This window comes from Rhinoraja longicauda, chromosome 5 (genome assembly GCF_053455715.1).
Source record: "Rhinoraja longicauda isolate Sanriku21f chromosome 5, sRhiLon1.1, whole genome shotgun sequence".
NCBI classification, from domain to species: Eukaryota; Metazoa; Chordata; class Chondrichthyes; order Rajiformes; family Arhynchobatidae; genus Rhinoraja; species Rhinoraja longicauda.
Genome location: NC_135957.1, coordinates 32,041,554 through 32,056,878, shown reverse-complemented (window position 1 = coordinate 32,056,878; position 15,325 = coordinate 32,041,554). Strand labels below are relative to the sequence as shown.

At 36.8% G+C, this 15,325-nt stretch overlaps 2 protein-coding genes across 3 annotated transcripts in view; one reads left to right on the top strand and one right to left on the bottom strand.

Annotated features, from left to right (window-relative positions):
* The first annotated feature begins 8 nt into the window (after positions 1 to 8).
* itgb1bp1 (integrin beta 1 binding protein 1) lies at positions 9 to 11,456 on the top strand. Of its 2 annotated transcripts, XM_078400094.1 has the most exons (7): positions 9 to 127; positions 2,181 to 2,262; positions 5,146 to 5,224; positions 5,446 to 5,582; positions 6,870 to 6,962; positions 9,009 to 9,158; positions 10,725 to 11,456. In XM_078400094.1, exons 2-7 carry the CDS (start codon positions 2,191 to 2,193, stop codon positions 10,794 to 10,796), a joined length of 603 nt encoding a protein of 200 aa, XP_078256220.1. In that variant the 5' UTR covers positions 9 to 127; positions 2,181 to 2,190; the 3' UTR covers positions 10,797 to 11,456. The 2 variants fall into 2 exon arrangements, with proteins under 2 accessions (XP_078256220.1, XP_078256222.1); XM_078400096.1 differs by lacking the exon at positions 9 to 127 and having other exon boundaries at positions 2,184 to 2,239; positions 5,178 to 5,218.
* Positions 11,457 to 13,089: 1,633 nt separating this feature from the next.
* The window catches only part of asap2a (ArfGAP with SH3 domain, ankyrin repeat and PH domain 2a), a 125,927-nt gene continuing 123,691 nt past the window's right edge, over positions 13,090 to 15,325 (bottom strand). The window contains exon 28 of the mRNA XM_078399241.1: positions 13,090 to 15,107. Coding sequence (XP_078255367.1) covers positions 15,033 to 15,107 — 75 coding nt within the window. The 3' untranslated portion in view covers positions 13,090 to 15,032. The remainder of the gene's footprint in view (positions 15,108 to 15,325) is intronic.

The window sequence follows — 15,325 nt, the reverse complement described above, 5'->3', positions numbered from 1 at the left end:
TCCGGTTGCAGCCGTCCGCCGGTCCCTCAGCTCCGGGGTCCCCCGCCGCCGCTCCGCGTCAGGAGGAGCCGCTGTTGAACGGCTCTGCTTTGTGTTGGAAGCGGTTCTCGGCGTTTCTGCTGATGTGGTGAGAAATCAGGGCGAATGCTCGAGTGTTTGTGGCGCCGTCTCAACCGGGGAGTTTAAACACAAACATCCGCCCGGCTCTGACTCAGACTGAAGGAGGGTCTCGCTCTCGACCCGACGCCGAGGAAGGCAGCGTCGCCCATTCCATTCCTCCTGTCCTGTCCCGCTGAGTTACTCCAGCGTTTGGTCCACCTGCATCGGCAGTTCCTTCCTGCACATCTTGTGTGATCCCCTCCCCGACCTGGAGGCCGGGGGTGGTGACCAGGAGCAGAGTTACCTGAGAGTGAGCTCTAGCTGTGTCTGAGAGCGGGGACAGGACCGCTTCTTGCAACAAAGCCGGGAACAATAGACAATAGGTGCAGGAGCAGGCCATTCAGCCCTTCGAGCCAGCACCGCCATTCAATGTGATCATGGCTGATCATTCTCAATCAGTACCCCGTTCCTGCTTTCTCCCCATACCCCCTGACTCTGCTATCCTTAAGAGCTCTATCTAGCGAGGAACATGATGCCTTACATTTGGGTGGAGGCTGCATTGATTACAGTTTCTGGGGCAGAGTGATCATGGACTCTACAGGATTAAATAAACGAATAAACTTTTATATAAAAGTTACATGAATGAACTTGGAAGCATATTTTAAAATGTGACCCTTAGTTATTGGATTTTAAAAGAATGGCATCTTTTTTGTTGAAGCTTAAAATTCTGAAGAGACTTGATATTGAGGATGTTCCCCACATTGGGGAGTATAGAATGAGGAACCACAATTTCAGACTAAGGAATTGTCCATTTAAGATGGAGACGGTGTGCTATTTTTTTTCTCTGAGGTCACGAACCCTTACCCCAGAGATATATTGAGATTAAAAAATTGAATGTGTTCAAGATTGAGAACGATGGGTTTTTGGAATGCATTGGGGAACAGCTAGGATAATGGAATTGAGACCAAGATCATCTGTGATCTTATTGAAAGGCTGTGCAAGCTTAAAGGGGAAATAGCAGCTTTCATTCATGATATGGAATCAATTAATGCATCACATGATGCTTCAACATTCATTTATCAGACAAAAGTTTACCACCAAACCAAAATAGAGAAGGCAAATGAAAACTATGGCAAAGAAGTATGTTCCAATGAGCTTCTCAAAGGAGAAAAGCAAGTTTTAGAGAGGGAAGTCCAGAACCTAGGCTCTCAGCAAAGAGTGCAGGCTAGAGAGAGCAGTTTATATCCAGTAAAGTGGGGGTCCAGAATTGGAAGAGCATGGAAATCTTATGGGAAAGGAAGAACCGACAGAAATTGAGAGGGTTGAGGATAGGAAGGATTGGAAAACATGAGTGAAAATCATTAAAATCTTCAATGGAAGATGGTATATGGCATCAAGCACAAATACTGTGAGTGAATAGGACTTGTCAAGGTCGCCGATAGCAAAGCTTTGCAAAGAGCAGAGCAAGTGGCCAGAATTGCATTGGAATTGTCATCCAGAAATAAAAGGGATGGAAAAGGATTTCAGCAACTGATAAAAAATCCTAGGGTGGATCTAGACATAAATAAAGTAGAAACAGGCACTGTTACTGCAAAAGTGGCTTGAAACTCATCTTTGGATCAAATGTGATGTCAAGGTCACATTTGGTCCAAACTACGGATGGATTTTTAACTCTGTAAAACATTGTGTAAAATGGATTTGCAGCTAGCCTTTGGTAATTCTGATACAATTGTCCAGAATCTGAATCTCCTCATGCTGAACAACACACCTCAGGAGTCCAATCATGTCGACACACTCTCATGCAGCTTATGAATAATTATGAGAAAGTTATAGAGAAGGAGCAATGCACATTCATGTAAAGTATATGCTTGCATATTGTTTGTATGAATTGGGATTAAAGAGTGTTCCCCTGTGCCTTCCCCCTCAATTCCATAGGTTTCATCTCTGTATATATTGATGACAATTTATTTAAATTCATTAAATTTATTTATTTATTTAAATTGGTTATGTTGAAATAATATCATCCAGAGTAGATGGTGTGTGAAGAATTATGTTTTTCTGTTTATCTGCCACATGTGAAGACGATGAGAAATGTTTCGGAAAAGCAAGAAACGCCACAGCAGCAGCAGTTCTCAAGGCAGTGAGATCAGCACGAAGAGCAAGGTAGGTTTACACTGACAGGGTAGACCCTTTGGTGTATTGCTATAACAAAAATAGTTATGGTGATTAAAGAACTGTTTTTTCAACTTTTTGTCATGTTTGAAAGTAAAACAGTATGGTTTATAGGAGATCTAAGTACCCACATTTTCTGATGCAATATATAAGAAATGGCTGTAGAATTTCCAGTACAATTTTATGGAAGATTTATATTTGCATGTTATTTGTGTAAATGGAGATTGAGTGGGTTATGCAGTAGACATTGCAAAGCAGAGTAGATCTGGACATGATGGTTCTCACAAAGCAGTGTTTAAAACCAGAGGTTGGAGTCAAAAGAAGAGTGGTTGGCCATTCTGAACAGAAATTAGAGTTTTTTCAGGGAATTCAATACCTGTACATCTCAATTTATTCAAAACAGAGATGGACAGAGCTTTAGATACTCTGGGAAGTTAGGTATAAGGGTTAGTGCAGGAAGATGGTACTGATGTTCACGATTAGTCATGGTCTAATGAAATAGCAGACTTGGCAAGGGACCAAATAAGCAGTACTTGTTTATCTTTCAAGCAGATAAAGAAGGCAGATGGTGTGCTTACCTGCGTCGGTCAAGGCATCGAGCATAAGAATCAAGAAGACATGTTGCAACTTAATAGGAGTTTAATTAGGCCACATTTGGATTCTTGTGTACAGTTCTGGTCAGCCCATTACAGGTAGGATGTGGAGGTTTTCCACATAAAGAGGACATAGGAGGAGTTTATCAGAATGTTGCCTGAATTAGTGGATATTAACTATAAGGAGAGGTTGGAGAAATGAATTTATTTTCTCAAGAGCTTCGCCAGGCTGGGTGAAGAAGACCTAACAGAAGTATAAAAAATTATGAATGGCATAGATAGGGCAGGCACACAAAACCTTTTTCCCAGGTTGGAAATGTCAAAGATCATCGGGCATAGATTTAAGATGAGAAGGGAAATGTTTAAAGGAGATGTGCGGGGCAAGTTTTTTTTACACAGGATGGCGAGTGGCTGGAGTGCGCTGTCAGGGGTGGTGGTGGAGACAGAAACGATAGTGGCATTTTAGTGGGTTCTAGATAGGCACATGGATATGCATGGAATGGAGGGGCATGGATCATGTGCAGGCAGAGATTAGTAGTTTGACTTGGCATCATGTACAACATAGACATTGGGGGCTGAAGATCCTATTCTTGTATTGTAATGTTTAACATTTTTGCAGCAGTTTCATCTTTGCATCTGTGTTAGTTTCGGCTCTGTATTTCACCATGTTTTCTGCTGAAATCTCACTAAATGCAAATTCCCGTGGTAAATAGTGTGTTTAATATTTTGTCCACAATAAATTATAAACATTGCACTGTCGAATTCACTTCTAAACCCTTGAACTATCCCATTGCAGAGACTGGAAATAGTGAGATTCTTACATTCAGACGCTGTTACCTTGATGCTTTTGTTACCTTGATGCTTTTGTTACCTTGATGATGTCAAGTTGTGCAGAAAGCTTCTGTTCTGAATTTTCAGAGATTGGTTGGGATGCTTCAAACTCCTGGCAAGGGAAATCAGTCCAGGGATTTTGACTCCTGCCCGCCATCTACTGACCATTATGGGAAAATGCATGCGTGTCCAGGTGAAGACTGATGTCTTTTTGGTGGATTAGCTTGGTTATCTGAACGAGGCATCTCAGGAAATATTTCTCACCAAGTATTGGTGACTTCAGGAAAGAAAATTTGGGATTTTTAAATGAGTTCAATATCAATTGCCTTGTCTTTTATAAAAATAACAAAATGACATTTGGCTGCAGTCTTAATTTGAAAATAATATTCATATATTATGCCCCAAAATAGAATGACTGTTGAAAACATGGGGACAGACACTGGGTTCAGTTGGTTTGGTAGTTTTTACTTGAAGTTTTGCTGAGATGCTCAATATTTCTAGTGCACTCCATCCCTTGAGTATTAAATACAGGACAAGATTTATTAACTCTTGCAATCAGGAACGATTGATTGATTCCTACCAAACATTGAAGGCCCAACTGTGTTTACATTTATATAGCACGATTAACATTCCCAAGCACTTCATAAAAACATTATCAAATGAAAATAAACGCTGAGCCAAATTAGGTTATGTTACGGCATATGACCAATGGCTTGATCTAAATGATGTATTTTAAGGAATGGGTTAAAGGAAAGAAGTGTAACAAGGCAGAGAAGTTTAAGGAGGGTTTTCCTCAGCCTCGGACAGGTACGGTTGAAGGCACATCTGCCAGAGAAAAAGTGCTCAAATTTAGAAATGATTGAATCCAGCATCTGCAGTTATTTTCTTATATATATCTTCTGCATAGAATTTGTTTATGAGGCTTGGCAGAATAGATGCACATATTTCACCTGCAGCAATAAGACATTTCTTAACCCTGATGATGACGAATCTTTAGAATTCTTTTGCTGAGTATATTCAGAGTTGAATAGGTGTTTAGATAGTAAAGGAATCAAAGAATATGCGGTTAGTGTAGGAAACTGTTGACATGAAAGATTTTACTGGATGATGATGTGGGAGCAGAGGGCCAAATGGCCCAATTCTCCTTCTTTCCTCTGTTCCAAATCTCTAAATTTAAGTTTGAGAAGTGGTAAATGAGTGATGTGCTAATAGCCATTACTCATTTCGTTGATCTTAAAATAATGCAATATGGAATATTCTCGCCACACTTTTGAAAGTACTAATGCTCCCCTTCTCTCGGTTTTGCATTTTAAAATCTGGTTCTAATACAAATGCCATTTGGATAAAGATAAATTGGGATGCAAGATATTGTTACAGTGGGTCGCTAATGTTGCAGTTGTGAATTTATAAATGTAAATATGTTAACATCACTCATGTCTTCACTTCTCAGTCAGTAGATTCTAGTCTGGGTGGCCTTTCAAGATCCAGTACGGTGGCTAGCCTTGACACAGATTCCACAAAGAGTTCAGGTATTGTACTACAAATCCTTGTTTTTGTACAATAAGATTAAGGAAGTGCTGCATTTAAGTAACACATTTTACACATCTCATGGAAGATTTCCAGGTGCTGCAATGCTAATTAAGTATACTCACTGTTGATATTTATGTTAACTTTGCATGATTTAAAGTGACTTTATCATTACTAATCATTGCAACAAAAATTAAACTGTTGTTGTGCATTTTGATTGCAGGTCAGAGTAACAGTAACTTTGACACGTGCAATGAATTCCGAGTGAAGTATTTGGGTGCTATCGAAAACTTAAAAGCCAGTTTCGTCGAATGTCTTCAAGGACCACAAGATTTGATTAATTATATTGATTTGGCACAGGTATAGTAATGACATTTTAAAGAATATTTGTTAACTTGTTCCCCATGAATATTTACTTTTGCATAATTTCAATACCTGTGGGGAGAGAGTTAGTTCAAATACCTATTTTCTGAATTGGAAGATGAAAGATCATCAACGTGAAACATCAACTGTTGTTTCTACACTGGTGCTGCCTAGCCTGCAGAGCAATCCCAGCATATGCAGCATTTTGACTTAGTATTTTCATCACTTCCATCCATGGAAATGTGCAAGATAATGCCAGAGATATGAGGCTACATCAGTCAGGAACAGGCTGGGCGTATATTGAAAATTAAGAGCCTTCAAATGACCAAATACGTAATGAGTGGTTTTGATTACCAGTGAGCATTTCCACATGTGGGCAATACATAACCTAATCAGTTCAAACCAATTAGTCAGTTAAAAATAATGCCTCTCCAATGATCTTGTGATTGGGAAAATGTATAATTTACTAACGTAATGAATAGTTGAAGTAAAAGTAAAGGTTATTTTAGGTTTATTTATTCAGTTCACATAACTTCTAAGTTTGAGGGAGAGGGGAATAGAGGACTAACTGATAAGTTCAAAGAGGCCAACGTGGCATGGTGTATTCCATATAATTCTGGATAAAGTCAGATGCAGCTAAAGGTTTTGGAATTTTTTGCAAGTGCACATATTGCATGTAGTAAACCTGTTGCCTACAACTGCTTATTGTTTTTTTTAATGCCAGAAGAACTGGTTGGTGCTCATAAAAACATGCAGCATTTTAGAAAGTCTACAGAGTCCAAGTTTGTTTTCATTGAAATTAATGGGGTGAGAATTCGCTATTATTGTTTCTTCCAAATGAGGTTGAAATGCCGTCCAGTTTTATTGAGGAAGAATCACATTTGGATTCAAGCTCAGATCTTTTTATTGCCCCAAATTGAATATTTAAGTGATTTTATTCAACAACAAAAAAAAAGATTATTGTGCATTTGTTTTTTAACTAAAATAAATAAGCTCAGCAAATTACTGGAGGAACTCAGTTGGCCAGGCAACATCTCTGGATGGAAATGGAGACAATGCTTTAGACCAGGACTCTTCTTCTTAGTTCATCCAGCAGTTTGGTTTTGAGTCTCAAGGGCCCCTGACCCAAAATGTGTCTGTCCATTACTGCCCAGATACTGCATGGCCTGCTGAGTTCCATCAGCACTTAGCTTTTTGCTCATTATTCCAGCTTCTGCAGCCTCTTGTGCCCCCATCTGTTTTAGTTGTCAGATTTCTCTCAATTGCTTGCTCTTTTTATTACAGCAATATGGAAAGCTACCATTTACTCCATCAGAAGAGGAGTGTATTTTATGCGTTTCTAAATATGGTATCAAAGTTGCATCCTCTGATCAGTTTGTAAGTAGATTAATTTCCTGCCCATTTTGTTATAACATGATAAATCTACGAGAAGTAGAAAAGGAAAGAGATAATTGTTTAAAACAGTAATCACTTTGTGATGGAGCAAGAGTTTGAGATTTCCCTGATGCATGATACAGATTTTTACACTTGTCAAGTACACTAGTGTTTCCTACCAACTGGAATTTTAAGCTTTAAATCTGGCTAGGAGAGAGAGCGAGCAAATTATTATTTTAAAAGTCTTGGACTGAAGCGATATGATGAACTATTACGTGATGCACTCCCTAAAGTTAATTAACATGAAATACCCAAGTAGAGACTTGTGTGTGCTGAAAGCAATGTTTTGGAGAAAAAAAACTTCTTCCCACATTAGCAACAATATATGTAAGAATTGTTAAACTATTTCCAGGTAAAGGCAATAGAGATCTTGTTAACTCTTTGTTTCTGTCTGTATATGTCACAAGGAAAATGCAGCTGTTCCAGTTACAAGTTTGTTAATATTATTTTTTTTCTATATACAAAGATCTATATAAGTTCACAATTTTTGTGTATCATCTATAGAATATAAAAAGCTGATCGTGCACAACCTAAGTCTTGTTGACAAATTCAAAAGTAGCAAATTAAAGCCCAAATGCAACTTTCGGACGGTGGAAGTGACAGGAGATAAATTCATGGTTTGGAAATGTGGCATAAGATTATTTTAATTCACTGCAAGAAAACCTTTGATTCTCAAAGCATTTCTGCCAAATGGAGTTATTAGGATAAACATTTAAATTCATAGGTCACAGGAATTGATAGGGGAAAAAGAAACCAAAATGAATGCTTTGCTTTAAATCTTATGGGGGGAGGGCATGAGTTTAGTTATAATTCTGGATTAACAAACCAAAGTTCTTAAATTAAAATATGCTGTAAAATTATTTTCAATAATTTATGGGTTGCAAGAACACCTAGAGAAATTTGTAAACAAATCCAGGCCCATCGTAACTAAAGGGAGCTAAAGTTTTATCATCCATAGAACGGAAGAATATTTTGAATGGAATGAAAAGATTTACAGATGATCATGAACAAAACTTATAAAATGATAAATTAACAATATCGATATTTTTGTTTTACCCACAAGGGATGTTCAAAGGTATAGATTAAAATAACACTGGAGGCAGTAGATGTTCTATATTTTAAGCACAATGGGAGGAGAATACCATAGTCTCACTCACCTCACTACAGAAAGTCAAGTCTTGTCTGCTGTACTTTAATAGCACAAGATATTGCTAGTCAACCTCTGACACTGAAAATCAGCCCCAAGTATGAAGTTTAATTTCAGGTTTCTTAAATTGGCTTAATTCAAACAACTTACTTTACCTTCTATGTGATTTCATGTGGAATTTATAATTCCTTCTCTTTCTAGTTCTATTAATTTCATGATCTTTTGTTCTGATTAATCAAGAAAATACATGGTTATTTGCAATGTTTTGTCAATTAAATGACACATTTGCTTTACCCTTATAAAGAAATGTGGAGTTGGAGACAATGAATTAACCTAACCAAGAAAAACAAAAAATTCTCAAACCCCTTATTCAACAATACACTAAAAATGTCTTCAAAATACAAAGATTATGAAAAAAGGTTGATCATCATGTTCTCAGTGCAATTAGGGGTGGTTAAAGTGCTGGCCTTGCTAGTGTTCACCATATTCCAAGAATGAAAAATGTTAAGAAAATCTCTTTGAATCGAGTTATGAAAATATAATTGCGTTTTGCTTTAAAAATAAAAATTGTGAAGATAATCTAAAGGAAAAATTTGGGAAATTGGGAAAAATGGATACGGCTAAAAAGTCAAATGTCATCTCAGTCATGATCGTTTGCCTAAGAAAACAAAGGGCAGGTTCAATGGACCAAAAAGTACCTTCTACTAGTTATATTTTATTCTGTTAAGCAACCCACTATTAAAATCAGGTTGAGGTTTTATCTTTACTCAGGTGTCTTTGTCATCTAATTCCATTTCTTCTAGAATGCTGTATTTTTTTTCTAACCTTTTTCTTTTTGGCAGGACATTTTGCACAGGCATCCATTGTATTTAATAGTGCGAGTGATCTGTTATGACGATGGGCTCGGGATGGGAAAAAGCCTCCTTGCTATAAAAACGACCGATGCAAACCAGACAGAGTACAATGTCTGTCTGTATCAATGCAATAGCTTGGTGAGAAACAGTTTGGTAATAGTCTTAACACCCCCTCTTCATTTTCCCTCCCTACTTCCTGTGCTTGTTTTACTGTATGCTTATTTTCAGGAGAGATTTAACAATTAAATCAGTCCAGGAACTACAGATTAACTTGTAAAGTTGTTGGTCTAAGTGTACACTTCCTTTTTGTTTGGTACATTCATTGAACTGGTGTCCACAGTGTGCATTTTGAATGAGCTAATACAAAGTTATTCATGTCATACGTTACTGAATGGTACAGTTTGATTACCCCTCCCTGTTTGGCAACTAATACTTCATCCACAATTGTGATTCCTCAGAACCATCTGCAAACACTTTTTTTAGGAAGTGAATTCATACATAGGAATCGAACTGATGAGGGATATTCTGCATGGTTTTGTACGTTGGAGGTCATGTCATATTTGAAGAAGTAACTAAAAGGATTGATATGTGCCAAGTGATATTTGGCTTTATGGACTTCAGCAAGGCACATGATAAAGTTCCCCATGTTAGGCTGCTCTGGAAGGTTAGATTGCATGGAATCCAAGGAAAACTAGCCGAATGGATAATTACATCGTGGTTTTTCAGACTGGATGGCTGTGACGAGTGGTGTACCTCAGGGATCAGTGCTGGTTTATATCAACAATTGGATGAGAATGAACAAGTAACGATTTGTAAGTTGGCAGATGACACAAAAGTGGGTGGCTCTGTAGATAGCAAAGATGGTTAACAAAATTTGCAACAGGTTCTTGATCAATTGGGCTGAAGAATGGTTAATGGAGTTTAATACAGATAAGTGTGAGGTATTGCATTTTAGGAAGTCAAACCAGGGTAGGGACGATCTGGGGTGTGTTGTAGAACAGAGGGATCTAAGAGTGTAGGTACATAATTCCTTGTAAATGGTGTCAAAGGTAGATAGGGTAGTCAAGGCTTTCTGCACATTGGCCTTCATCAGTCGGAGTACTGAGTATAGAAGTTGGGGTAGACGCCATTTGGCTACAGCCATTTCACCTGCATGAGGTGGAGAGATAGGTGTACAGGTATGGATTAAAGAGGTATAAATAAACTATTGATCTCTTCCTCTCATTCCACTAAAATGCTACATGTACATGGCTGACGGGGGAATAAAGACAGTTGCCGGGGGAAAAGGAACCAATTAAATTTTGTTCTCTCTCCCAATTTTGTCTGCGATCCATGACCCACCATTCTAACTGCTATCTCATCAGAAAGCATTATTTTTATGTGTTAACTAAGTTATTTAATTGATGCAAGGTACTCAAAGTTGGGGATGAGCAAGAGTGCAGAATTTGAGGAATAGAAATGTAAAGGTTATGTCCAGGAGGCGATTACTGAGACAGAGCAAACCAGCAGAGGGAATTGAATAGTTCAAGAATTTTTAATTCTAGTGAATGTCATTAAGCCAAACCATTTTCTTTCATTGTAAAACGGAATTAATGCATTTTCTAAAAGAAAGTTGCTTAACAAACCTAGAAAATATTTTGGATAAAGTTATCATTAATATAGTCAAATAGACTAATTTTACAACTCTTGTTGTTTGGGTTACAGGAACAAGCTCAAACAATCTGCAAAATCCTATCCACTGCTTTTGATTCAGCACTTTCATCGGATAAATCCTGATAATTGCCTAAATTATCATTCTTTTTTCTAAATTAGGATTCTAACTTATGACATACTCTAGTTTATTCCTTGTTGCAATCACAACTGCTGCTGTTTGTCTGTGAAGGAGTGCCACATTTTATAGTTTGAGACCTGCAGTTTCCAGCATTTCTATGATTTCAGCAAAACTAAAAATAATGGACTTCAAGAACAAAAACAATCCCTATTTTTTGTTAATTTGGTACATACAATCTTCAATGCCGAGTGATGACTGTGTCAATTGCCTGCATAGTAAGGAAGTAGATATGATTTATCAAAAATAAGATTGTCACTGAAATGATGAACAAAACCATGAACAAACCTGAAAGAATCCTTTGTATTGGAAACTTGCTTATTAAATATGGAATAGTGACATTTTCATTTGGCTTTTGTAATCTTGGATTGAGCACTGTCCCGTGCAATGTTATGGTATATCAGCATTAACAGTAATAGCTCCCATATGTACATTAAATATAAACTATTTTTAAGCCAAAAATCAAATACTTATAGGTTAATGTTATTCAAATAATGACATTGTATTTTTGCTCTTACAATTATGTCTGCAACAAAGTGTTACCTGCTTATTTATATACAGTTTGAGTACAATGTGTTATCAAATTGAAGCTGCAATAAAACAAATACAGAAAAGGTGTATTGCTCTACTTTGTTACCACCAGAAGTTACAAAAATATGTACGTGAACATCCAAGTGTATTTTTCATTGAATCATCATTGTAATGAAGTATTACGTTACAATCAAAAAGACAAACAAAATTGCCTTTTTAGTCAACTGAAGTGGAAATTAGTCTGACAAAACAGTGTTATTGTTTGCATCAAGTCTGAACTTCTCCAGGTGGATAAAATGGGGAACGGCAAACTATGGTTACTGACAGAATCTCAATTAGGTAATAATCAATAGCAAACATTTTAATAAAATATTAATAGAATTACAAATGAAAACAAAAAGTGCTTGAAACTGAAAGTAAGTCTAGCAGCAGGTGTGGAGAGAGAAACAGAGTCCCAGACCATCTGATCTGGAAAAGTAATCTGAATGACATGTTTGGACATTAGGTGAGAACAATTCACTTTTGGTAACTAACAATTAAACATTATGCAAAAATGTCCAGTAACTTGCAATACATTGAATGGTTATATATTCAATGCAAACTGAGAGCAGCCTTTAAACACCCAACACCAACACAGCTCGAGTGCCCTTATTGGAACAGTGCTGCTTAACAGCTGGAGGTTCATATCTAGCAAAGCTAAAAGTGGCAGAAAGGACATGACATACACATTCTGCATCGTCACATTTGTCGGGTAAATGCCTAAAATCATGCAGGGCGTGTTTCACAACAAAAGCTAGTCAACAACTGTAACCATCTGCAAGGACAGATGGCAGACACAAATGGAAACCTTGGCATTGAGCCACTCTGGGGAGCAAGGGTAGAAAGGACACCCTGAAAGGTACCAAAATGCTTTGGCAGCTCAAGACCAATTGGTGGACTGGGAATACTTAAAAGTGAGACCGGCAGCACAGGCAAATACATTCTGGTTTCCCCACACATTTGAGTATGGCCCTTATACAGTGCTGTATTTTCTCAATGCCAAACCTGTGCTCATCATTTGAGAGCAGTGTGACTTGGATGGACAGTGAATGGCCATTAATGAAGGAGGGTGGTTAGAAAACTACATGTCACAAATATTCGACGTCTGGCACGGAATGCAGGCTCGGGCCCAGTTACCCTTATCACCAAAACCCGCCCCTCGTAATCTCCGTGCCGAGGGTTCGATAAGGGAGTGGCCAAACACTCAGGTGGCGCCACACCATGTCTTCAGGATGGTGGAAAAATCATTGCAAGTAAGAAAACATTTGAACACCCGGTTTCTTTGTTCAAATGGACGAGTTCCAAGATCAGTTATGATGATTTAAAAGGAAATTAACCAGGTAAGCTAAGCTTCAATACTACAAGAATTAAATGCTGTGCTGCGTTTAGGAGATATATTTCAGTTTTAAATATTAACTAATCTCTGCTGTATGTAAAACAAACTAACAGCCAATGTAGCTTTAGCACTGCTGGATTTCATGTTCCCAGTGCACTCACCTAATATAATACAAACACACTATTAATACTAGCCTGGGATCTCATTATTAACAAAACTGGCAATTAAGCATGTACCATACATTTAAAGATTTGTTTTAACCCAGTTTAAAAGTATATAAGTAGATAATGAATATTTTTGTCAAAATATTAACGAGCAAACACCGTTGGACATTTGTTGTGCTTCTGAAGTATACACTTAGCCACATAGTATTTTTGTGTTTGTGTTGTCAGTTCTTTAAATTGATCTCAATGTGAAGTTTCAAAATGCAGTATATACCCATAGGAAAAAAAGTGTTTTATCTGAGCTAATTTTAGTGTGCAAAACAACAATTTTGTCCATTGAACAGAACTAAACTGGGGAAGAAATATGGGTAAATAGGTAATTAGACACACGTCTACAATTTTACTCTTTAATGAAATAAAACTGATTTCTAGCAAATCTACTGAATAGCAAACTGATAGTTAATAATCAAAACAAACGTATCTTGATGCAGTGGATGGATTTTTAAACACATTTTGACCTGATTTTGTACAGTGTTTCACCAGAAGCCTCAAATAGCAAATTTATTGGACTTCATGTTCAAAATATGCACAATAGACCTGCATTACTTATGCAGGCTTTGGTTTAATAATAGTTTATTGTATTTCTGAATTAATTTCAATGTTAAAACTGGGATATACAGTACATTACACATATTCTAATTGTCAATCAATGCAATGAAATGTAAAGGTATTATAGGACTTAACATTTACAATATATATATAGTGTTGCTCTGCAACAAATACCAGGTTTGTCATCTTTTTATCAATTTTACACTACATCCTAAACAGGATTTATTTTCTGCTCCGAGTACTACTCACAGACAATGACATGAGAGCAATGTTTTTCCTGTCCAGAGGTTTTGATTCTATTAGTCACTCAAAGAAAGCAATAGACTTGAATGATGTCAACACCTTCAATATTAATTTACATTGCATACAAGAGTTAATAACTTCTGCTTTTTGACAATAATTACAGCCATGTGTGTTAATAGTGATAGGCTACAATTACAACCATGTGTGTTAATAGTGATAGGCTACAATTTTTAATTGTATTACAGGACCAAAATATTTTTCAAATTTCCATTCCTATGCATTGGAATTAAGAACATCTTTTAAAAAGAAAAACTGTAACAAATCTAAGAATTAAAAACTAATTTTTCAAAAACAGGCTATTAAGTATTTGAGATGAAGGTTTACTATAAATGTTTTGCACAGTACTATTTTTCATATATTTTCTCAAATTATTTTGTCCTTAATAATAAAAAGAATCAATAATTCCGTGCAGCCTTTTAAAAAATAAGTCTGCAGCAAACATTGAAAAAAAAAATTAAAAATGATTTAGTAAGTTAAACACTATTTTGGATTAAACTATTTAATGCAATGAAACGCTAACACTTGGACTGTACAAAATATATAGTGGATCCCCAATGATCATGTATGAATCTCCATGACTAATTTCTCATGAAGAATAGCTATGTTGGATATTATAGCTGTTCATTAGCTGCCTTTTGAAAAATAGTCATATTTACAACATAGAATCCCATGTTTAAGAATGGTTAGGAAAATTACAGGATTTAAATTTTTAAAAACAGTATGGAAACAAGTATTACTTTAGATTTATAGTAGTGTTTTAAGACTTTATGCAAGTTACAAAGTTCACCAAAACAGCATGCTTTCTAAAGTTATGACCTGATTTGTGGATTATATTAAATAATCTTTAAAAACTACATGTGTACTCCAATTTTGCTTCACTGTTGATGCCACCTATTTTTAACATTTTAATTGCATTAGTGATGCAAGTGATTCACTATCCAAAGATAACATTCTTTTCATTCCCAAGTACCTACATGCACCATAACAAATTGACAGATATGAGAAGTCTACAATTTATAAAATGAATCTCCAGTTGTACTGAAAGTGCAAAAACTTTAACAAGAATACATATTTAAGAACTAGATACTTATAACATCTTCCAGATAAGAAGTGATTTGGCTGTCGAGCTAAAAAGATGCATTCCTTGTCATCAGGGTGCGGTACCATGCTTAAATTGTTTCTCTTCACGTCCGAAAGAGAGCTCAGTCAGCAATGAAGTGCACAAAAGTCACTGGGAACACACCCCTTCGCTTTGGGTCTCCTTCAATGTGGCCAATCTAGAGTAAAACAAGGATTTCATTATATTCACAAAAACAGGTGTTAAGTGTAATAATTGTATTATAGGTAGACACAAAGTGCTGGAGTAACTCAGCGGGTCAGGCAGCATCTCTGGAGAAACAGGATGGGTGAAGTTTTGGGCCAGACCCTTCTTCGCCAGAGAAGCTGAGTTACTCCAGCACTTTGTGTCTATCTTTGGTATAAACCAGTATCTGCA